Source organism: Pectinophora gossypiella, chromosome 26, assembly GCF_024362695.1.
Source record: "Pectinophora gossypiella chromosome 26, ilPecGoss1.1, whole genome shotgun sequence".
Classification (NCBI taxonomy): Eukaryota; Metazoa; Arthropoda; class Insecta; order Lepidoptera; family Gelechiidae; genus Pectinophora; species Pectinophora gossypiella.
In genome coordinates, this window is record NC_065429.1 from 1,311,423 (window position 1) to 1,336,860 (window position 25,438).

At 38.0% G+C, this 25,438-nt stretch overlaps 1 protein-coding gene and 1 non-coding gene across 6 annotated transcripts; one reads left to right on the forward strand and one right to left on the reverse strand.

The window, feature by feature from the left end:
• The first annotated feature begins 395 nt into the window (after window positions 1-395).
• Window positions 396-24,939, forward strand: LOC126378422 (steroidogenic acute regulatory protein-like). 5 transcript variants are annotated; one of them, XR_007568077.1, is made up of 14 exons: window positions 396-619; window positions 1,649-1,745; window positions 3,728-3,876; window positions 4,567-4,725; window positions 4,890-4,943; window positions 5,421-5,559; window positions 6,753-6,922; window positions 16,227-16,382; window positions 16,822-16,926; window positions 18,508-18,713; window positions 20,413-20,525; window positions 21,934-22,076; window positions 22,287-22,356; window positions 22,427-24,939. XR_007568077.1 is itself a non-coding variant. In XM_050026776.1 (13 exons), the coding sequence occupies exons 2-12, from the start codon at window positions 1,658-1,660 to the stop codon at window positions 22,041-22,043; spliced, it is 1,449 nt and encodes a 482-aa protein (XP_049882733.1). In that variant the 5' UTR covers window positions 396-619; window positions 1,649-1,657; the 3' UTR covers window positions 22,044-22,076; window positions 22,287-24,939. The 5 variants fall into 5 exon arrangements, 3 of the variants coding, with proteins under 3 accessions (XP_049882733.1, XP_049882734.1, XP_049882732.1); XR_007568076.1 differs by having other exon boundaries at window positions 21,934-22,356; XM_050026776.1 differs by having other exon boundaries at window positions 22,287-24,939.
• Window positions 21,575-21,646, reverse strand: Trnam-cau (transfer RNA methionine (anticodon CAU)). The gene has a single exon. It is a non-coding gene; the product is annotated as a tRNA-Met (tRNA).
• Window positions 24,940-25,438: the final 499 nt, after the last annotated feature.

Genomic DNA, 25,438 nt, shown 5'->3' on the forward strand with positions numbered 1-25,438 from the left:
GGCGGGAAACGGGAACGGGACAAGTTGCTTTCTTCATTGAGTAATCTAAATAATTAATACGAAGTGGTGTTTTGTGGTTAATGATCGCTTTTATTAAGTTAGTCGGAAGACATTCGCGAGTGTTATTATATTGGAGTATTCAATGAACAAAGTGTATCTGCCTATTTTCGCTTCGTGCCGGGAAGCCGCTTCATAACTCAAAAGTTTATGCGGACTTTTGAGTTAATTCGTTTGGGGTTCGGAGTAGGAGTCTACTCCGAGGGTTGGGGCTTAGGTTTCATCATCATCACCTTTCATCATTTCATTAATCATCAAGAAAAAAAATACGTCAGACATGGCTGTATGGGCATAGTTCCCTTTGCCTTACCCTTCGGGGAAAACCAAAACAAAAAAAAATCAGCAAACGTCAATCAAACGATAGGTTGGCTTTTCGTGTTGTTCGTGAAATTTTTAATTGTATTAATTTGATAACAATAGTGGGAATATTGTTTGATAACGGCGTCTAATTTTAACAACGATGAAGACTTATACATCTCAATCTAGTGTTTAAGTGAACATTTATACAGTCATGCATTTGTTACTTCTAGTTTTAGTTTAGTATCGTTACATTGAGAAGCTCGTAAGTATTTCTTTGTTCGTTAATTTATTATAAGTTTGGCTGTTTATATAACTTCCATCAAATACGAAAAATAATAAATAAAGAAACAAATCAGAGTTTTTAATTTTGAAGGTCTTTTTATGGTTGACACGAGTTGAGAGGTCAAGGGAAAATCTATGTTTGTGTTTAAAATGTAGGTGACTCAGTTATTTATCTTGTTGTTATGTTGCATATTTTTATCTCACTTCTGGTTTCAAACATTCTAACTGTTTACGTTTTATGTTGGGGATGTGTTACAACAGTTATTTTAATAAAAATGTAGAATCAAATGTTATTTATGGAATTGTTGATGGTTGTTTAAAAAACAAACGGAATTGTTAACGAATGTACAGGTGAAATGATTTACTTTTTCATTGTTTTCATTTTTGCCAATTTTTTGTAGTTTTTTGCTGAATTGACCCATTCAATTTCATATCTAACATGAAACAGTGAATTTCAATTTGCTTTAACACTGGAAGTATTGACGAAATTGCTTATAAAATAATTAAAGTACTTAACAGAAATTAAATCAAAATGAAACTCTTTTTTAAAACACTTTGTTGCTTATTAAAAAGACTATACAGCCTTATTTCCATTTATACATTTTTTATTTCTCGTCTATATATTCAGCAAACACAGGCAAATGTCACTGAGGTACCTATACAGCTATACAGAATATTGCTAGCAAAAATTAAAAAATAAAGATTTTTCATTAATAAACAGTTCAAAGGGCTGAAGTTCTTTTAAAATCTAATCTTTATTGTTTAATTATTGTATCTAGATAACCTTATGTATATCCACATACTTGTATATCATAATTAAACTTTTAAGTACAGTTACAACAGTTTACACATTAAATTTAGAACCCTGTCTCATTTATATACTTGTCATTTAGCAAGACTTCATGTTCAATTTGTCCATTAAATTAATGTGACATGATTCTAAACACATTAGTACTTGTGACTGGTATTTACATAGTAATTAGTTAATGTTCTCTAATATTGTTTCTAGAGCAACAATATGACAGACTATCAGTACAGAGAGGCCAGAGAGGCAGCAGAGTCCCTTCTAGGGAGTGGAATTAATCCTCATTATAGCAGAAATATATGTGAGTACCCTTATTTCCATTGTCACTGTGGTCATATTAATATTAATTTAATGCATGTCGCAAACATAATTAATATAGTAAGAATGAGTTCTTTACTTCACTTTTTAAAATTTATTGCTGCATTGTTTAGAAACGATGATTCTGCCAATGTCAAGGCACCGAAGAAAAAAACAGTAAAAAAAGTTTTAAAAGAATTAATTGGTAGGTGGGTCGTTCTTCTTTTTTATCGACAATAAAAAGACATTTTCTCGATTTATCGGATTTAACATCTTTAAAATTATAACGGCAATAAATATTTTAAAACATCATATAAAGATGTGTTTGTAGAGGACTATTTAGTGGTTCTCTTTATCTTGGTAACATACTTTTCTTTGCAGGCGCATTCCAAAAAATATTGTGACAGAGTGGCCCTTTTCATTGGAGACAGCATTTCAATTTACCACTCTGTCACAGAATTTTGTGAAAAACGATCAAGCTACGTTAATAACTAATTGAGGAACCGATTAGTATTTTGCTTGTATTTTGAGTATAATAAGATAACTATATTTTTGGACAATCAAAACATGAAATAAAATTCTAAAACATAACTTATCAGAAGCAGAACGAAGGACAGATCATTGTCGATAAAAAAGAAGAACGACCCAGGTACATTTAAATTATATTGAAAACTGTTCGGTGGGAAGTCCAATGCTTGTAGTCCAGAAGTTCTCTAAAAATAAAGACAACACAATTGTTAAATAACTTCACAGACATATAAGTTAGAAACACACATAGTATAAGCCCGCTAAGAATAAGTTATTAATTTATCAAGTGCAATTTTCGCTAAAACAGTTGGCTCAACTGAAGTGTTTGCTAGTCATTAATATGTCACGTAATTACTCATAATTGAAATAAGGATAATTACAAGTAAATCAATTACAATATATTGAAATAATGTTGTATGTAATCAATGACAATTACAAAGAAATTAGAATATAATTATACTTTGTAAATACAGGGACTGGAAATCACCATACACATACATAAACTCACGCCCGTAATCCCTAATGGGGTGGGCAGAGCCACAAGTAATCAAAGACAACTTGCAGCCACTGTTGATACGAAGTCCAAAGAGGGATATGATGAACCTTATGGTGATAAGGGATCAGCCTATCGCCCATAACATTAGTCCATCATGTTAGAGGACACAATCCCTCTGTCGGTTTGTCGACTGGAAATCAAGTTCATGGAATAAACCCACCTATACTTTTAGATAATGAGGCAGTATCCAGGCTACGTTCCTCAAAACCAATATAGATGGCGCTGTACAGATTTTCCTTCGTTTAACCTTCTAATTTTATGGATAACAGACATGCATCTTTGTTTTTGCGTATGTTGATAACCCTTTTTATTTCACTCAGGGACGATTGCATCTTCAACCCATTATTATTCTGATCAAAATAAAGAAAAGCAATATAGATAGCAACATAATTCTATACATAATGTGACCCAAATGTCAAGCTACAATTATTTTTATATAATATGCTTCTGCCATTACATTACATTATATTTTTGAATGATTATGTACCCGAATGATGAGAAGATAGGTAATTATCATTTTAAATCTGAACAGCGCCATCTATATTATTTTTGGAGAACATAACCTGGAAAAAAGAATTTAAAAAAATCAATATTTTTTTAAGTCCCTCGACATCGACAATCCTTTTTTTCAAGTGTTTAAAAATATTTTTTTAAATTATTAAACCATTCAAAAAAATATCCAAAATATTTATTCTTCAAAATTGGCTTACATAGATAGCGCTTTTTGAACGTCAAAAATTAAGTTACATATTATGTAACTAGCTGTAAAACTACTACCACATCGGAATCTGTATCGCTGAGGGAAAGACGTGGCCAGAAAACCTCCCAGCACAGGGCCCTACTCCTCCTGTTTCATGTTATCCTTTTGTTTTTTTACATTTTTATTTTTTTATCTGCTCCAGCTCATTCTCAGTCAGTTAATCTGGTGTCAGAGGACCTGGTGGCTGGACACCGACCTCAGGGAAAGATGTCCACAGTGCGGAGGTTCTTCTGTCTGTTTGTCACCTTTGACATACTCTTCACCAGCTTAATGTGGCTCATATGTGTTGTGGTGAGTACATTTATGAGAGGTTCATGGGACTTAATCATAGCTGACGAGAAGTGGGTGTATATGTCGTGGCCAGATCATAGAATTGATTATTTTATGAAATGGTCATATTTCATGAAATAGAATATCATTCGTTGGCCACATCATGACGTAGTTTGGCCAGATCAATGAACACAAAACGTTTAACGATATGAGTAACTAAATGCATGATTACTTCATGATATGGTCAAACGTTGGCAATCATATCGTAAAATTAGTAACATTATCCACCGAGAATGGCGCTGGTGTCGATTATATTTAAAACTTGATTGATATTATAATCAATGAATCAATGTAATTATTCAATTTTCCATATCGAATAGTACATAATTTTTAACCTAAGAAATTAATCGACTATTCGCATTTTTATTACACCACATAACATGGACACCGCCTACATTAACGATATGGCCAAACGTTGATTGATATATCATTAAACGTTGACGTTTCAACGGTATGGTCAACTTAAGTTGGCCATTTCATGAAATATGACCATTTCCTGAAATGGTCGAACACATCATGAAATGATCAATTTTACGATCTGGCCACGACATATACAGGATGCAATGAGGGACTTTCATACAGGGCTAACATGCGTAAAATATGTTCTTTGCAATATTTTTTTTTTATAATTTTTTTGTTTCTTTTTTTCAGATGAAAGGCGACTCGTTAGAACAGATAATAAATAGTGAGATAATACACTATAATATAAAGAAATCTCTCTTCGATATAGTAATGATGGCGATAACAAGGTTTACACTGCTACTGCTATTTTATGCGTTACTGTATATCAATAATTGGAGCGTTATAGCTGTGAGTACCTCTCTCTTATTATATACAGGGTATCTTATTATATAAAATGCAAAAAAAAACATCACATAATTAATGGACGGCCCCCTATTACCTATGTTTTTGTAATTTATATTTTTCTTGTGTTATTATTATGTGTAACATTTATTATGTCTTTTTTGTTTCAGCTGTCAACGGGAGGAACGTGCGCCTTTTTGATAGCCAAAGTGTTTGTATTCGACGTAAGTACACGCACAACCACAATTTGCACAAAATAATTAAAGCACACAATGGCCCCGATTCCTGCAGACACCGCCTAATTTTATTTTAAGTTATATCCGTCATTTTCATATCCGTCGAAAAGGAAAGGGACGGATGATTCACAGCTCTTAATTTTAGGAAGAATGAGTAAAAGAATGTGTCGGGTTATTGACTGATGTAAAATTTTTAGACGGTTGGTTTAGATTTGTGCTTAAAATTGACGTGTGTTCCATAAATTTTATGCTTGTCGATTACCCGTCCCTTTCCTTTTCGGCGGATAAGAAAATGACAGATATAACTTAAAATAAAATTAGATGGTATTTACAGGAATTAGCACCAATAACGGGTTCTTACCGCGTTTAAATGGGGATATGAGACTCCCGACAGTTGTATAGGTTATTATTGTAAGATTTTTCGTGTGGGTCGAAGTTTCAACTCTTTTTTTTTTCCTCTGACAGTGGCCCAACGCGATGCAGCCAGTGTACCAAGTGTTCCTCATTCTGTCCTCGTTCACGCTGGCGTGGAGCGAGGCGTGGTTCCTCGACTTCAGAGTGTTACCACAAGAGTTACAAGCGAAGCAAATACTCGACCACATCGGTGAGTAGTTCTATCTCTCTCACACACTATTTCTCCCTCTCACATTAACTGAGTTACAAGCGAAGCAAATACTTGACCACATCGGTGAGTAGTTCTGTCTCTCTCATACACTATATTTCCCTCTCACATTAACTAAGTTACAAGCGAAGCAAATACTCGACCACATCGGTGAGTAGTTCTATCTCTCTCACACACTATTTCTCCCTATCACATTAAGCAAGTTACTAGAGACGCAAATACTCGACCACATCGGTGAGTAGTTCTGTCTCTCTCATACACTATATTTCCCTCTCACATTAACTGAGTTATGAGCGAAGCAAATACTCGACCACATCGGTGAGTAGTTCTGTCTCTCTCATACACTATATTTCCCTCTCACATTAACTAAGTTACAAGCGAAGCAAATACTCGACCACATCGGTGAGTAGTTCTGTCTCTCTCATACACTATATTTCCCTCTCACATTAACTGAGTTATGAGCGAAGCAAATACTCGACCACATCGGTGAGTAGTTCTGTCTCTCTCATACACTATATTTCCCTCTCACATTAACTAAGTTACAAGCGAAGCAAATACTCGACCACATCGGTGAGTAGTTATATCTCTCTCACACACTATTTCTCCCTCTCACATTAAGCAAGTTACAAGAGACGCAAATACTCGACCACATCGGTGAGTAGTTCTATCTCTCTCACACACTATTTCTCCCTATCACATTAAGCAAGTTACAAGAGACGCAAATACTCGACCACATCGGTGAGTAGTTCTGTCTCTCTCATACACTATATTTCCCTCTCACATTAACTGAGTTACGAGCGAAGCAAATACTCGACCACATCGGTGGTTAAACCCAAATTTATTTGTAACAAACACACCCTTACACATACAAACGCGCACACACACACACACACACACACACACACACACACACACACACACACACACACACACACACACACACACACACACACACACGCAAGTGCGCGTTGTTAAAGTATTCTATTTATTATTGTATAAGTATTCGTGTAATTGTTTCCTTGTTTTTTTTTGTACCGAATGAGAGCCTTCAGCTCTCCCCATTTGTCCGGCCAATTAGTTAATGCTGCATGCGGCAAATCTACAATAAATCACGTCAAAAAAGTATATGTAATTGTTTTAAATTTGTTATTTTGAATATTTTGCTCCTCCAACAGTGCACCACGGCGCCTCCGAGCGCACACCGCTGCTCGCCCCGCAGCGGCCTCCGGGCGTGCAGTCCACGTATGGGGAGTCCACAGTCAATTGGTTCTCGCCGGTAGAGACCCCAGAGCACAGTCCTCGCCGAAGAAAGGCCGAAGAAGAACTAATATTGACACAAGAACAGGTTAGTTTGGAACTATTTTTATTTTACTAGTGTTCCACACCCTCTTTCATCCCCTTAGTCGGTGATTTCCGGGGTAAAAATTATGTTATGGTCTTTCCCTAACTGAGACCATAGGGTATATAAAGAGCGTGATGAACGAGAAGAGCCAGAACAGTTTCTAAAGCGATGGGAGAAAGAAGAAGAAGTGAAAAAGTGAAAGTGAAGAACAGTGTTTTAAGCAGTGTAAAGTGCAGTGTTAGTGCAGTGCTAGTGTCGTGTTCGAGTGTCGCGAAATAAAGTGAAGTGACGGTGACGTAGAACAGTGTTTTAAGCAGTGTAAAGTGCAGTGTTAGTGCAGTGCTAGTGTCGTGTTCGAGTGTCGCAAAATAAAGAGAAGTGACGGTGACGTAGAACAGTGTTTAAGCAGTGTTTAGCGCAGTGTTAGTGCAGTGCTAGTGTCGTGTTCGAGTGTCGCAAAATAAAGTGAAGTGACGGTGACGTAGAACAGCGTTTTAAGCAGTGTAAAGTGCAGTGTTTAGCGCAGTGTTAGTGCAGTGCTAGTGTCGTGTTTCGTGCTGTGTTCTAGTGTCGCGAAATAAAGTGAAGTGACGCTGACGTAGAACAGTGTTTTAAGCAGTGTAAAGTGCAGTGTTAGTGCAGTGCTAGTGTCGTGTTCGAGTGTCGCAAAATAAAGTGAAGTGACGGTGACGTAGAACAGTGTTTAAGCAGTGTTTAGCGCAGTGCTAGTGCCGTGTTTCGTGCTGTGTTCGAGTGTCGCGAAATAAAGTGAAGTGACTGTGACGTAGAACAGTGTTTTAAGCAGTGTCAAGTGCAGTGTTTAGCGCAATGTTAGTACAGTGCTAGTGTCAAGTTTCGTGCTGTGCTCTAGTGTCGCGCGATAAAGGGAAGTGACGGTGACATATTATATAGGCATATCGATATTTGTATTATTTAGGGGCTTAGAAAATAATCGATTATTAACCGATATTCAATCGATTATCGGGCAACATTAACCTAGGCTATGCGCACGTGCTCTAAAGTCTAAGCCAAATGACCTAATTCATTGACAAATCATCAAACGCCGGGAAACGAACCCGGTTATTGAGGTCAATTGCCCATCACTCGACAATTTGCGTTAATCAAGCATAAATTAGTATTACGATTAATCCAATATGGTTGGAAAAAAAATAGTTTTAAGAATGTAAGATTAATAAGAACGGGGATTGTGGGGATCTATAAGGTATGGAGCATACTCCACCTCGCTGCTCCACTGCAAATTAGTGGAGCTCTTTTACTTTTTGCTTCTTTTACGGCTCAACCACGGGACCACATACCCCGAACACTTCATACAAAACACCTCATTTTACACAGACACTACATATTGACGTTATCGTACACGCGCATCTGTGTGTGTGATATCTGACGCCATACGATTATAAATATTCCTTCTTGTTTGTGGCTTGCCTCGATTGTGTCTACCATCAGAATGGATGTCCCAATTTCCCAAACCCTGGAGGGAGTATTTTCTTCCCGCCTCCATTTTACGTTTTTATATTTGCGCGGGAATGTAACTCACCAATCGCGTGCTACCTCCACAGATAATATCCCTACAGATGGCGCCACTGCTTATCATAGACTAAATATCGCAGAATAATAACTAAATACCATTGTATTGCATAGATTAATAACTGATAACTTGACAAGTGTTACAAAATATGTTTGATTTGTTTAAAATCGTGACACGATTAAAGACTAAAATAAGACCGAGGGGGGTGAGGTAAGCCTAGCTCAGCCGCTGGTGGGGAGCGGAGAGTTGCCGTTTTTTTTCCTTATTCTATGACCGCGATTTCTTTTAATGGGGGACTTTCCGCGCTACGTTCCCCAAAAATAATATAGATGGCGCTGTTCAGATTTTACGTATTAATTACCTATTTTCTCATCACACGAGTACATAATTATACAGAAATACCTATCATTTAATGGCAGAAGCATACATAAAAATAATCGTTGCTTGATATTTGGATCACATTATATATAGAAAGAAAGAAAGAAAGAAACATTTATTACTTCCGGACACCACAGACACAGACAGACAGGTACATTACATTTAACACAGGACAGAAACCACACGGAAATCAATAAGTACACAGACAAAAAAACCAAATTCATAAAAACAATAATAATAAAACAAAGTATCTAAATGCAACGCACTGACGGCCCGATCATCTGCGGTGGAGTCCGGAATAAAAGGACCTCGCTCAGCTTAAGTCGCGGCGTGAGCCACGACGCTGGTATTCTGCGGGCCCTGCCGAGTGAGGCCACGGACATCGCGGTATATATGTACATAGATACATACTACTTAAACTTACTTACATATAATTATTTAGTATTACAAAATTATAACAATTACAATAAATACACATTAATACGATTTACCATAAACATAAAAATATCATAAAATAATACGAACAAATAGATATAGGTCCACATAAATAGGTATAGAATTATGTTGCTGCCTATATTTATTTTGATCAGAATAATAATGGGTGGAAGATGTGTTGTGCCTGGGTGTAATAACAAAGGTACTCAATACTCAATTATTTATTGCATTCATAATGAACTCCACACCCACAGACAAACCGCGAAATTGGTTTTGTGGGGTTTTATTATTATTATTTGTATTTTTATGAAAAAATAACAGCCTCCGTGGTCTAGTTAGTTCGTTAGGCTCACTATCTGGAGGTCCGGGTTCGATTCCCCATGGGGACATTGTCGAAATCACTTTGTGAGACTGTCCTTTGTTTGGTAAGGACTTTTCAGGCTTGAATCACCTAATTGTCTGAAAAAGTAAGATAATTCCGTGCTTCGGAGGCCACGTTAAGCCGTTGGTCCCGGCTATTAGCCGTAAAACACCTCCACCAACCCGCAGTGGAGCAGCGTGGTGGAGTATGCTCCATACCCCCTCCGGTTGATTGAGGGGAGGCCTGTGCCCAGCAGTGGGACGTATATAGGCTGTTTATGTTATGAAAAATAAACATTTTACTTACTTACTTACTGTAGACAAAACTGTACAGCGCCATCTATACAGTTTTTTTAGGGATCGTAGATCCTCATTAGTTTAAATCCGAGTATTGTTAACAAAAATCACATCTAAATGTGTTTTTTTTTAAATGGCGGTTTCGTTGTTTTTACTATAAGGCGAAATATGATAACCTAAGTTTCCAAGTCAATTCTGCCTTAAAGCGCTACAAATCAGTTTGATAAGCTTTTATATCAAAATTATATAAATTCATCGTCTAACGCAAACAGCTATCAAGCGGCTTTAAACTGAAAACCAGTTTGAAGTTTTAATAACATGGCGTCGAGGAGAGGGTTGCAAGCTTTAGATATTTCTGCAGATTTTGTCCTTTTCTTTATTAATTATTCCATTGTTTAGTCGTAAGCGTGGCCAATTATTGGTCAGGAAAAATTTAGTTTCGATCGCCATCGACTCGCAAAGAAGAAGAATTATTCCATTGCCAACGCGAAGTGGAGCAGCGTGGCGGAGTATGCTCCATACCCTCTGGTTGATATAACATTATTTTTTTAAGTATCACCTGCAAGAATAATGACCCCTCCGTCGGGGACATACGTAATTGGATACGTACGTACACACGTATTTTACTAATAGATTTGGGCTCACGATCCGGAGACATATCACAAAAATTACTTTGTGGTCCCTAGTTTGGTTAGGACATTACAGGCTGATCACCTGATTGTCCGAAAGTAAGATGATCCGTGCTTCGGAAGGCCGTTGGTCCCGGTTACTTCTTACTGATGTAAGTAGGTAGTCGTTACATGAGCCATGTCAGGGGTCTTTGGCGGCTCAATAATAACCCTGACACCAAGGTTGATGAGGTGGGTACTCCACCTCACAACCCACACGATAGGAGAAGACTAATTTTGCGACGGAAAATTCCACTTGACATTAACTCAGAATCATGGTCTGAATCGTCAGTATTCGTTACGATGTCATTAACACCCACACCTACTTGTATTGCTACCGTATGTACATGTACGGGGTGTAAGTGACATCGTAACGAATACTGAGAGGGATGATTCAGCTCATTATTCTGAGTTAATATCAAGTATTCGTTACGATGTCACTTACACCCTGTATATTTCTTTAGTCCATTTTTAAATCTTCGTCTTGGCAACACTGTAGAATGATAATTGTAGATTCTATTTATTTATCGCTCTGCGCTTTGTACTTTAGTCTTGGTCGGTGCGTCATATAAGATAGTAGTGTGTAACGTAATATACAGTGTACTAAATGCTCGTAGTAATATTAAATAAAAACATTATCAGTAATTAGGGTTGCCGTCTCTAAAATTTGGAAAACACGACAAGACGCGTGAAAACCCCGGATTTTAGAGTCCGAAAGCAGGACATGTCAACAAGATCTTTTAAACATATTCAATGTAATAAAAAAACAATTGAAAATGTCATAAATCACCTTTTTAATTCTTGAAATAAGAAAACAAAACCTTATTAAAATATTAAACAAAAACATATACTTGGTTGTGAATATACTTGGTTCGTCGGTTGATCGTGGTGTGCGAGCATAGTGCGTGTCGCGCGCGGCAATTTTTTTTTATTTATTTATTCTTTAAAACCCAGTATACAAATGAAACTTTCCCCGGACGCTCCCCGGATGCCCTCTAAACTAGGACAAATCCGGGGAAACCCGGACGGATGGTAACCCTATCAGTAATCAAATCAAATCATCACTAGAGCACTAGTCCAATATTTGTATATAGGTTAAGTTACGCGTGTAAAAGTGTTTTTGTCTGTTGGGAAACCTAATAAATAAATAGTGAGCATCAGAATGACTGCCCAATGCGACAGATCAGTTTTAAAATATTACTAACATCCAATACCTATTAGCTACTATTTAATACCTTTGTATAGATATTTTCTACCTAATTAATAAATAAGAAAATTTATTTAAAAAATGTCCAGTCATTCTGATGTCTGAATGACCACCCACATTTAGAATCTCCACAAAAAGGCTCCGAAATGTAATTTCGCCTATACACAAATTTAGTACCTATTCAGTACCTACCTAAACAAATATTTTTTTTAGATTTTTAAAACAACAAATAAAAAAATATGATCAAAAAAAGTTTTAACGAAAATGTTAATTGTTTACAACTCAATTATGCACATAATACAAATTATAAAAAAGGAACATATTAATCGTTGCATTTTGTGTATAGGCGAAATTACATTTCGGAGCCTTTTTGTGGAGATTCTAAATGTGGGTGGTCATTCAGACATCAGAATGACTGGACATTTTTTAAATAAATTTTCTTATTTATTAATTAGGTAGAAAATATCTATACAAAGGTATTAAATAGTAGCTAATAGGTATTGGATGTTAGTAATATTTTAAAACTGATCTGTCGCATTGGGCAGTCATTCTGATGCTCACAATAAATACAGTACAATTTGGGCGGCCTTATGGCTGGTGGTTTGGGTGGCCTTAGTAATGGTGTTAAGGAGTGACTTTCCATGTTACGTTCACCAAAAACAATATAGATGGCGTTGAACAGCTTTAACGTGATAACTACCTATTTTCTCATGACTCGGGTGCATAATTATTCCAAAATACAATGTAATGGCAGAAGCATATATAAAAATAATTGTTGCTTGATATTTGGATCAGATATGGTATAGAAATGTTGCTATCTATAATGCTTCTCTTTATTTTGATCAGAATAATAATTGGTGGAAGATGTAATTGTGCTACGTGTCAAAAAAAATAAAAATAAAATAAGTTTATTGCAGTATCTTTTGGTACATAGTTTATACTGGGTTTGTAGCCACCTTTTAAGCATAGATATGCTTGTATTAGGTGACTCCGTTCTTCCATAACAATTTTCGTAAAAAAAAAAAAAATTAAATTTTAAATATTTATTTCAAAAATGTAGGTGTGTACATCGGTACCGTCCGCCAAACTGCACAGCAGTTTGTTGGCAGATAGGTCACTCCATTTTTCTTTTTTCCATATTTTATTTTAATAGTTATATTACTTTAACATTAGGTAGGTTCAGAAGTAGATGCTAAGTGTTAACGATTATGATTTCAAAATACTTTTTCGACTTATCCTTTTATGATGAATGAAACACTTCACACGTGTGATATCTATCACGTTTATTGTACTTTTAACTCCGAAATACAATGATTTAAGTTTACGCGGTTATTATCATAATTAAAACACATAATAACGGGTTCTTACCGCGTTTAAAATAGGGATATACTTTTAAACGCGGTAAGGACCCGTTGTTATGTGTTTTAATTCCGAAATACAAACATAAACTCACGCCCGTAATCCGTAATCGGGTGGGCAGAGTCACAAGCTATCAGAAGACAAGTATACCGACTTGTAGTACTAATTTATATAGTACCACGCTTGTACCCCCGAAGGGGTAGGCAGAGATGTAAAGAACCATTCCTCTTCGATCATAATATGGGGCGAGTCTATTGCCATTAATCTTAGAAAATCCGTCACCGACCCCGCCGGCGTGGTCTGCCATTTCCCCTCATACGGCGCTTATCATTATCGGCCCACTAAGTGCGAGCTAGGGAATAGGCAAACTCGATATCGCGGGATCTCGTCCAATTTTTCGGGATCAATTTTTTTGCAGATATCTCTTTTTTCTTAAGTTGCATTTTTTTTCTAATCTTGTTATTAAGTTTTACACGTGTGGTGTGGTACACACACTAAATAACTGTATTATATAATTTTGTACCTAATTACTTAATAATAATATTTAGTTAGATGTTGTAATATTATTATAATAAGGCACCTAGTGTCGCCTCTTTTATATTGCCGTGCCCTTGCAGGGTGTCACATGTACCTTCTAACTATGTTCCATCTTAATTTATGTTTGTGACATGCAATAAATGAATATGAATAGCATAATATGATGAGATCCCATTCGAGATTGACGGGATTGGGCGAACCTAATAATTGAGTTATACTTTTTCTTTTTATTATGCTGATTTAGGTACAAAGAAAACTTAATAATTTAGTTAGTAATATTGAAAAATAAGGAATAAATTGATGAGAAAAGAATAATTAACTTCACTATCACAAACAAGTAGTTTTCATCGTTTTCAGCCATCTTAACTTTTCATTTTTTTATGAACTAGACGAGATCTCGAAAATTTTCGCGGGAATGATATTTCCAATTCTGCGGGATTTTAAATGTTCCAAATTAAAAAAAAACGACTAAACCCTAAAAAAATAAAATAATATAAGCAAAATAAAAAAGTATGATTGAAAATCAATCATTTTTACATTTATTGATTTAATGGCCCCGATTCCAGCAGACACCGCCTAATTTTATTTTAAGTTATATCCGTCATTTTCATATCCGTCGAAAAGGAAAGGGACGGATGATTCACAGCTCTTAATTTTAGGAAGAATGAGTAAATGAATGAATAACCCGGGCGAATCAAAAAGGTATGTCGCTGGTATGCAATCCGTTTGACGTGCTGTCTACTTACCTGTGTCGGGTTATTGACTGATGTAAAATTTTTAGACGGTTGCTATAGATTTGTCCTTAAAATTGACGTGTGTTCCATAAATTTTATGCTTGTCGATTACCCGTCCCTTTCCTTTTCGGCGGATAAGAAAATGACTGATATAACTTAAAATAAAATTAGATGGTTTTTACAGGAATTAGCGCCGTTTTATTTATTTATTTATTCATTTATTACATTTGCAACATAACAGAAATCCATACCGTTACAAACAGTTTTCTGACTAATGTACGAATAATATATGATTAATGTTATCTCTTATAATGTTAACATCGCGTTCGTAGTCATCGATTTCGATAAGTTCATCCTATAGATTATATGTCATTAATCCACTAATTTATCAATTCTTCACACCTACCTTTTTTTTTGACGTGACTAATCGTAGATTATCCGCATTAACTATTTGACCGGACAAATGGGGAGCGCTCATAGCTCGCACTAGAGAATGCAATCCGACATTTTATCACGTTTTTCTATGACATCACAGTGTGCTTTTTCATACAAATTCCGTAGTAATTTCGCGTTTTGACGTTTAGTAAAAAGTAACTGATTTGACTAGCTGGAAACTAGCATATTTGGAGGAAATTGCTTGTAAGTTTTGATAAAAATAAACATAACATAAACATCCTATATACGTCCGACTGCTGGGCACAAGCCTTCCAAAAGCAAGCCAAAAAACCCAATAAAAAAAGAAAAATATAAAAAAACAAATACAAAATGGCGTCGTCATCTGCTCTCCCGCCATCGGACGTCATCGATGTAGAAATGGAGCACCACATATCAGAACTGGAGAGCATTAAGACTGAGGAGGAATTGGACAAGAAATTAAACGCGATGTCCAAGTTTGGTTTCTCCATTGCCAACTGGATGAAGGTACTCTTCAACAGAGATGTTGAGAAGAAGGAGTTCAAAGCTGAGTGGCTTACTGTAAGTTGGATATGCTGTATTTATTTTATTAGGGTCTACAAAGAGTGTACTTAATGTGCATTACATTTAAGCAGACCCCGGACACTTCATACAAACAACCTCGTTTTACACAGACACTACACATTGACGTTATCGTACACGCGCATCTGTGTGAGTGATATCTGACGCCATACGATTCAAGGGGGGGTGAGGTAAACCTAGCTCAGCCGCTGGTGGGGAGCGAAGAGTTGCCGTTGTATACGTAGTATTATTCCTTATTCTATGATTTAAGTTACATTCACCTTCAACAAGTTAATCATGATAATTACGTTGAATAAATGATTCTGATTTCTGGAGCTCCCTAACTAAACATCCCTGGTCTAAATTATGTTTTAAGTAAACCTATCCCTGATCTAAACTATGTTGGGGGATTGTAGGGTTGAAAGGTCACACAGGCAGTCGCTACTATAAAAAACCGGACATGTCAAATCTTCAGTTTAGATAAGCGGACCCTGTGAAAAACGGGACAATGCTAGTTACACTTTGATTCGTCATTATTTACATATCTTATCCGCATAAAACTGCAGCTTCTCACAAACTGTTTTTTTTTTATTTGACTTATGTAGATTTGCCGCAGATGGCATTAACTACTTGGCCGGACAGATGGGGAGGGCTGAAGGCTCTCACCCGGTACAACGTTTAAGACAACACGCCTGAGGGTGCCCAGTTGGGCGCGAACCTCGGCTCAGAGCGTCGTCTGAGAGACTCACAACCTGTGTGGCAGGTGAAAAGAAGCAAGATTCAACTCATGAATCTTTTCTCTCTTCAGATAGACGAATACAAAGCCAAAGCTGACGAAGCCATGCACGACGCCTGGAGGGTATTGAACCTGCAGAACTGGCGGTTGGAGAAGAAAGGATCGGTCCGCGGCGACGTGGTGGAGTCCATACACACCGACCACCACGGGAAGGTGTACCGGTTCACTGTAAGTACATCAGTAGGCTCTGCACGTTAACCGCGCCGCGCGCGACGCGAATTATATCGAGGCCTTTGACCAATAGCCGTTTGACATCCATCTACGTAGATAGCATTCGTATCGTTTATTGGTCGAAGGCTCACGATCTGGAGGTCCGGGTTCGATTCCCGATGGGGACATTGTCGAAATCACTTTGTGAGACTTTCCTTTGTTTGGTAAGGACTTTTCAGGCTTGAATCACCTAATTGTCCAATAAAGGAAGATGATTCCGTGCTTCGGAGGGCACGTTAAGCCGTTGGTCCCGGGTATTAGCCGTAAAAACATCTCCACCAACCCGCATTGGAGCAGCGTGGTGGAGTATGCTCCATACCCCCTCCGGTTGATTGAGGGGAGGCCTGTGCTCAGCAATGGGACGTATTAGGCAGTTTATATATTATATTTGTTGCAGGGTTTAGTGGACTGTCCACCTCAGTTCCTGTTCGAAGAGTTCAAGAATAACCTCACACGACTTCCTGAGTGGAACCCCACCATCCTCAAGAGTGAAATTATCAAGGTACATAATGCTCCGTGCTTCGGAAGGCACGTTAAGCCGTTGGTCCCGGTTACTGCTTACTGATGTAAGTATGTAGTCGTTACATGAGCCATGTCAGGGGCCTTTGGCGGCTCAGTAATAACCCTGAAATCAGGGTTGATGAGGTTGTTAAATGTTTTAAGGGGCAATGTATACGTTTTTACAATAAGATTCCCATTGACATTCAGAATTTGCCTTTCAACTGTTTTAAGACAGTAGTTAAACATAAACTTTGCAAAAAAGGTTATTATAAGGTTAGTGATTATTTAAAAGATATGAATGCATGGGATTAACTGTCTGAGAACTGATATTAGGCAGCTAAATTACTCAATTGTATACCAATATTTTATGTTTTATGTTTATTTTTTTAAAGAACGTCTAGGGCCCTGTGCCGAGGTTTTTCTTGCAGCTTCTTTTCCACGGCTATACAGGTTGTGAGAAGCTGCAGTAGTTTTAGGCGGATGAGACGTTCGTTATGTAAAAATTGACGATTCAAAGTGTAACTATGTTACCTACTGAATAAAGATATATTTGAATTTGAATTCTACCTACTGGGTTACCACGGCTTAAACCTAACATTTATTGGCCTCTTTAATTCCCGAGGGCATTTTCTATACAGAGTGTTAGTGACATCGTAACGAATACTCAGGGGGATGATTCAGACCATGATTCTGAGTTGATATCAAGTGGAATTTTTCGTCGTAAAATTCATGTTTTTTTTTAGTTTTTTTTAAATTATTTTCAGTTCCATACTTTTGCGACGGAAAATTCCACATGATATCAACTCAGAATCTTGGCCTCAATCGCCCCTCAAAGTTTTCGTTACGATGTCACTAACAACCTGTATAATCCTCCTAAAAAAAAAAAAGTGTAACCAAAATATTTGTTTGTATACTCTTCATTGCTTTAAAATACAAAGAAAATTTACATATATTTTTTTTTATTTATTTGATAAGATAAGATAAGATTCTTTATTTGCCATAAATGCAGTGTGACAGATGTTACAAAAAAATATACTTTACCGTGCATTTAGATTACATAACATAAACTGCCTATATACGTCCCACTGCTGGGCACAGGCCTCCCCCAATCAACCGGAGGGGGTATGGAGCATACTCCACCACGCTGCTCCACTGCGGGTTGCTGGAGGTGTTTTTTTTACGGCTAATAGCCGGGACCAACGGCTTAACGTGCCCTCCGAAGCACGGAATCATCTTTTTCGGATTACATAAATCATGCAAAATTTATAAAATTTAAAATATAAAAGTGTCAATACAAAGGTCCTATGAAATTAGTTGTTCTACAGATTTAAATAAATGTCATTAAATTAATTCACATAAACCAAATTCAAATTAATAAAAGTCAATAAAAATTATAGAAATCTAATAAAATAAAAATAGAAGTATAACAAAATTATGTTTCATTCAACAACGTTAAGTTAAAGTTCAAATAAAACAAAGTGCAAACACAATGCGGGTAGAAATCTCTCAATTATATTTCTTACTTAGATAAATTGTAACAGGTTAAGAAATAAACTATTTTTTTTTTTATTATAATCGTCAGGAAATAGCGGACGGCGTCGACCTCTCGTACCAAGTGACGGCGGGCGGCGGGCGCGGCATCATCGCGCCGCGGGACTTCATCATCCTGCGGCGGACCGCAGCCCTGGGCCGGGACGGGCGCCCGGCCGCAGGGGAGCCCTACTGCTACGTCAGCGCCGGCGTCAGCGTCACCGTGCCCGGCAGGCCGCCGAGGACCGACATGGTTAGGTACGTACGCGTTTATTTACATCATCATCATCATTTTAACTTTTTTTTAATAAGGCCTATTGTACTCATTCTCACATCATTATACATACATACATACATAAACTCACGCCTATTTCCCACCGGGGTAAGCAGAGACTATAGAATTCCATTTGCTTCGATCCTGACACACTTCTCTTGCTTCCTCCACATTCATCAATCGCTTCATACACGTACGCCGGTTCAGAGTAGATCGTATTGAACCTTTTCTAAGGACATCTTCAATTTGGTCATCATAAGTCCTCGGTCTTCCTCTGCCAGCCCTACCATCAACTTTCGCTTTATATACCGCTTTTGCAATCCTATTATCCTTCATCCGCTCTACGTGTCCAAACCAACCTAACATTCCCTTCTCAATCCTAGTCACTATATCGTCTTTTACACCACATCTCTGTCTTGTCACATCATTATCATTCATTCATTCACTCAGAACCGGCGTGCGTGTATGAAGCGATTGACGAACAAACTTGTAATATTTTTAGTAAGACCTAAGGGAAGTAGCGAGACATTCCCAACTCAAGTATCCTCGTTACTTACTGGGAAGTCCTATCCTTTTTTTTTTTGACGTGACTTATTGTAGATTTGCCGCAGATGGCATTAACTACTTGGCCGGACAAATGGGGAGCGCTGAAGGCTCTCACCCGGTACAACGTTTAAGACAACAGGCCTGAGGGTGCCCAGTTGGGCGCGAATCTCGGCTCAGGGCGTCGTCTGAGAAGAAAAATATTTGAAAGAATTAATCGACCCTAGTGGGTCGATAGCGATAAGCGCTGAATGAGGGAAATCGTCGACCACGCCGGCGGGGTCGGTATCGGGGTCCTGAAGTGTTTGGTGTCGCGAGCTGATTGGCTGCCTCTATGGCTAGAGTAATCGGGTCGTCGGGATCGTATATTACGTCCTTCGGACGCCGATACTTTTCAGTACCGTCCGGAAGTCCTATCCACGAACAACGGTTAAGTATGTACTTTCAGAAATAAATAAATGACTTTTTTATGAATGTGGAGGAAGCAAGAGAAGTGTGTCAGGATCGAAGCAAATGGAATTCTATACTGCTTACCCCGGTGGGAAATAGGCGTGAGTTTATGTATGTATGTATAGCTGTAGGATTTTAAAATTCCACAAAACGAATGTATACCTAAAGAAAGAGGTCTGTTGTCTATGGCAATACTCTAGATTGGTCTATGAGTGGTGTGTGTGAGTTTTCACTTTTTCCCGTAATGGCGAAAGGATTATAATTATTATACATATGTAACTATATTAGGATATAATATGTAACAATTTAGTAGGAGCTGGGTGGCGCAGCGGTAAACGCACTCGGTCTGCGATTGTTGAAGTTAAGCAACTTTCGCAAAAGCCGGTCTTAGGATGGGTGACCACAAAAAAGAATAAGTTCATCTCGAGCTCCTCCGTGCTTCGGAAGGCACGTTAAGCCGTTGGTCCCGGCTGCATTAGCAGTCGTTAATAACCATCAATCCGCACTGGGCCCGCGTGGTGGTTTAAGGCCCGATCTCCCTATCCATCCATAGGGAAGGCCCAAAGCAGTGGGGACGTTAATGGGCTGATGATGAATGAATAACTTTATGTAACATCCTTTTGTATACCTGTATTCACAAATAAAGATTTTGATTTAATTTGATTTGTTGAATTTGTTCTTCCTTTCCAGAGGTCACAACAAGGTGGGGTGCTGGGTGCTGAAGCCGAAGACAGTGCACCTACAGGGTGGCAAGATCGAACAGCATACTGTGTTCCAGTGGCTTATGTGCTGCGATCTCAAAGGTATTACCATCACGCCTGAATCCCCCAAGGGGTCATCATCATCAATTTAAGAGCCACGCTCTTGTCGGTGTAGCATTTTCCATTCCAGTCTGTCAAAGGCCAATTCCTTGACTTCCCTATAAGACACGACGTTAACCTTTTCTTTAATCTGTTCCATGTAAGCTCTTCTTGGTCTTCCCCTTCCTCTCTTTCCTTCTAGCTTTCCTTCTATGATGTTTTTAATGAATTCGTCGTGTCTTATTAGGTGTCCAATCATCTTGCCTCTTCTGTCCTCAATAATTCTCAGTATTTGTCTCTTTTCCCTTACTCTTACTAGCACTTCCTCATTTGTAACCCTTTTCTGTCCAACTTATTCCCCAAGGGGTAGGCAGAGATATATAATCTAACCTTTTTTTTTACTTATTTAAGATTTGATTTTGGACGGAAGGCAAGAGGGGAACCACTGACCTATTTTTCCCAAAAAAAGTAGCATGGAGAGTAGGAAAATGCTGCACCGACAAGAGCGTGGCTCTTAAATTGATGATGATGATTGTAGATTTGCCGCAGGTGGCATTAACTACTTGGCCGGACAAATGGGGAGCGCTGAAGGCTCTGACCCGGTGTTAGTGACACCGTAACGAAAACTTTGAGATATGATTCAGCTTATGATTCTGAGTGGTAATATCAAGGTGGATTTTCCAATTGTATACTTTTGCTATGGAAAATTCCACTTGATATTAACTCAGAATTATGAGCTGAACCATCCCCCTCAGTATTCGTTACGATGTCACTTACACCCCGTACAAGTACACACGGTAGCCATACAAAGGGTGTTAGTGACACGGTAACGAATACTGAAGCCATTTTTTTAATTATTTTCCGTTCTATTCCATACTTTGCGACGGAAAATTTTCATATCAACTCGGAATCATAGTCTGAATCTTCCCTTATACGTTACGATGTCACTAACACCCTGTATATAATACACACACTGTATATAAGTCACCTCACAGGTGATCAACCTGTCATGTCCTAACCAAACTAGGGATCACAAAGTGATTTTTGTGATATGTCCCCACCGGGATTCGAACCCGGGGCCTCCGGATCATGAGCCCAACGCTCAACCACTGGACCACGGAGGCCGTTGACTATAAACATGTAAATTAAATTTGGCGGCGTGGGTATGCTGAACTGAGCATAGTACCCCGCTAGCCACAAGTTGAACGTGTGACTAGGGATCGACGATCCAACGGTGTTGTGTTGGAAGTTGTATATATGCGTCTTGCTGCGTAAACTTCGATACCGCGTTTCAGGACTGCTTGAAGACTGCGTTATTGAATGTGGCGCCATCTGTTGCATGTGGGCGGAACTAGGTGGCCAACTAGTTGGGTCCGCCACACAAGTACTGAAGGTTTTTTTACGTTTCCAGGTAAAATCCCCATGTTCGTGTTAGACGCGGCATTTGCAACTGTGATGCTGGATTACATTGTCCACGTGAGACGGTTCGCCTCAGACGCCAAAGCTAAAGGCTTGTTCTAGAACATTCTAGAGAGTTCCAGTATGCTCTAGAAGGTTCTAAATAGTTCTTGAAACTGAACGCATGGCCCGAAACATTCTAGGATGTTCCAGTATACTCTAGAAGGTTCTAAATAGTTCTTGAAACTGAACGCATGTCCCGGAAGATTCTAGAATGTTCCAGTATGCTCTAGAAGGTTCTAAATAGTTTTCGAAACTGAAAGCATGTCCCGGAACATTCTAGAATGTTCCAGTATGCTCTAGAAGGTTCTAAACAGTTCTTGAAACTGAACGCATGGCCCGGAACATTCTAGAATGTTCCAGTATGCTCTAGAAGGTTCTAAATAGTTTTTGAAACTGAACACATGTCCCGGAACATTCTAGAATGTTCCAGTATGCTCTAGAAGGTTCTAAACAGTTCTTGAAACTGAAAGCATGTCCCGGAACATTCTAGAGAGTTCCATTATGTTCTAAATGGTTCTTGAAGATTAATGGATGTGCTTTACGGAATTGTAAGTTATTGCAAGGGTTTTAGAATGTTATAGAAGTATTCTAGAAGAATATAAAGGATACTAGAAAGTTTTAGTATCTTCTAGAATGCTCTTTAAGATTCTAGAAATTTCGGAAGGAATTCTGATTGAGGAAAAAAATATGTATGTACTTTTTTGTTTGAAAGATGGTGAAGTGACATTTTTAGATGAATTATTGGTGCTAATTCCTGTAAACACCATCTAATTTTATTTGAAATTATATCTGTCGTTTTCTTATCCGCCGAAAAGGCAAGGGACGGCTAATCGACAAGCATAAAATTTATGGAACACACGTCAATTTTAAGCACAAATCTAAAACAGCCCTACAAAAATTTTGCATTGGCTAGTAACCCGACAGAATTAAGTTGACAGCACACGTCAAACGGTTTGCATACCAGCGAGATACCTTTTTGATTCGCCCGGGTTATTAATTCATTTACTCATTCTTCCTAAAATTAGGAGCTGTCAATCATCCGACCCTTTCCTTTTCGGCGGATAAGAAAATGACAGGTATAACTTAAAGTAAAATTAGGATGTGTCTGCAGGAATCGGGGCCATTATGTAAATAAGTTTAAATAATTCCAGCAATTTATCATAATACTGCGCTTTATTTATTTTTTTATTGCGCACAGATGTGAATATTTTCTGACTCATCATAACGCCATTTCCTTTTACGGGGTGGACAGGTTTTAATATGCAAATATTAAAGTGTTCAGTTAATTTGCTTGGTTTTTATAACATAACGTAAGCTCACAATTTCTCTAAGGACACATTCTCTCGTATATTTACCTGCCCACCCCTAAAGGAACTGGCCGTGAAGATGAACAGTTTTGTGTGTATAATAATATACAGGGTGTTGGTGACAATGGAACGAATACTGAGGGGGATATTAAATATTTTCAGTTCCATACTTTTGCGTCCACCTAATAAGACACGACGAATTTATTAAAAACATCATAGAATGAAGCTACAAGGGAAGAGAGGAAGGGGAAGACCAAGAAGAGCTTACATGGAACAGATTAAAGAAAAGGTTAACGTCGTGTCTTATAGGGAAGTCAAGGAATTGTCCTTTGATAGACTGGAATGGAAAATGCTGCACCGACAAGAGCGTGGCTCTTAAATTGATGATGATAACTTTTGCGACGGAAAATTCCACGTGATATCAACTCGAGAGTCACGGTCTGAATCATCCCTCGAAAGTTTTCGTTACGATGTCACTAACACCCTGTATATATTTTTATTATTCCTAAGTGATACTGATTTGTGTAACGTGTATGCATTTTGCTAGGATATAAGTTATTGTAATATAATTAATTACATGGCCAAAATATGCTATTAATCATGATATATGAAAATCCAGGTACTTATGCTCAAAAGTGACAACTAACATTTCAAGGTTAGCCCAGCTGACGTCATCTCACCCTGCGTTGCCATTTTGTAAAAAATAAATTACCCACGACCAACGTTTTTACATTTACTTACTTGAACTTTTAGTAAAAGATTTACCTACAGTTTTGATTATTTTTATACATGTGACAGCCTCCGTGGTCTAGTGGTAAGAGCGTTAGGCTCACGATCTGGAGGTCCGGGTTCGATTCCCGATGGGGACATTGTCGAAATCACTTTGTGAGACTGTCCTTTGTTTGGTAAGGACTTTTCAGGCTTGAATCACCTGATTGTCCAAAAAGTAAGTTGATTCCGTGCTTCGGAGGGCACGTTAAGCCGTTGGTCCCGGCTATCAGCCGTAAAAACACCTCCACCAACCCGCAGTGGAGCAGCGTGGTGGAGTATGCTCCATACCCCCTCCGGTTGATTGAGGGGAGGCCTGTGCCCAGCAATGGGACGTATATAGGCTATTTATGCTATGTTATGTATACATGTGACAAGTAATAGTAATTAAATACGTTAGTAAGTAATTCACTTACTTTTCAATAATAAAATTTACGTCCTTGGAATGTTGGAGATACCAATTGAATGGTAACACTTACGTCATCAAAGGGCTAGCAATGGCGGCTTGTCATAGGATTGAGCATACCTGGTCTTCTTATACCATGCTATTAATATGGCATAAGCTCACGGCTGTGTTCCCAATTGGGGTAGGCACAGGTACATCGCAAGATGAACTAAGTACCCCCCACCGAGCTTTCTGTTAGACCAACGTGATAGGTGAGCCGTATCGCCGTCTGTAATGGAGACATCTGTGTTAGCGTTTACGAAGTATGTAAAAAGTTTTTTTTTAAACTTGGATTCTGCTAGTTTTTTTTTTAAGATTTAAGTGTATAAGCTAAGAAAGTGAACCAACAGCTCGTTAAAATTAATATTATAGATGTAATTGAATATAACATAAGTAATTATTTTATTTTAAGGAAATAAACCACTTTTTATACTGCTGTCATTTGTTTTATTGATATTATGTTCCCGGGAATCGAACTCGGGACTTCCGGATCGTGAGCCTAAAGCTACTACTGAGCCACGGAGGTCATCGTGCTAAATGGTATAATGTTATAGAGAAACCACTTGTCCGGCCGTTTGTTGAACATCCACGTTTTTTTTCTACTAACGGAAAGTATAAATACATAAAGAAACAAAAGATTCACAAGCAATGTGGAGCCTTATCGCCTAAAGCGATTTCTTCCAGGCAACTACAGCGTAAGGAAAAGAAGCAGTATAAAAGAAAAACGCATATACAGGGTGTTAGTGACATCGTAACGAAAACTTTGAGGGGTGGTTCAGGCCATGATTCTGAGTTGATATCAAGTAGAAATTTCCGTCGCAAAAGTATGGATTGGAAAATAATTAAAAAGAAAAGAAAAATTTTCATGAATTTTTTGACACGAAATTCCACTTGATATCAACTCAGAATCATGGTCTGAACCATCCCCCTCGGTA

What these genes read in the sequence shown, in the direction of transcription:
- LOC126378422 (XM_050026775.1), top strand. Translation starts at nt 1,658, where the DNA reads ATGACAGACTATCAGTACAGAGAGGCCAGAGAGGCAGCAGAGTCCCTT. An exon ending in ATAATTGGAGCGTTATAGCT is followed by an intron (nt 4,726 to 4,889) that starts GTGAGTACCTCT and finishes TTTTTGTTTCAG; the next exon opens with CTGTCAACGGGAGGAACGTG. An exon ending in TAATATTGACACAAGAACAG is followed by an intron (nt 6,923 to 16,226) that starts GTTAGTTTGGAA and finishes TTCTCTCTTCAG; the next exon opens with ATAGACGAATACAAAGCCAA.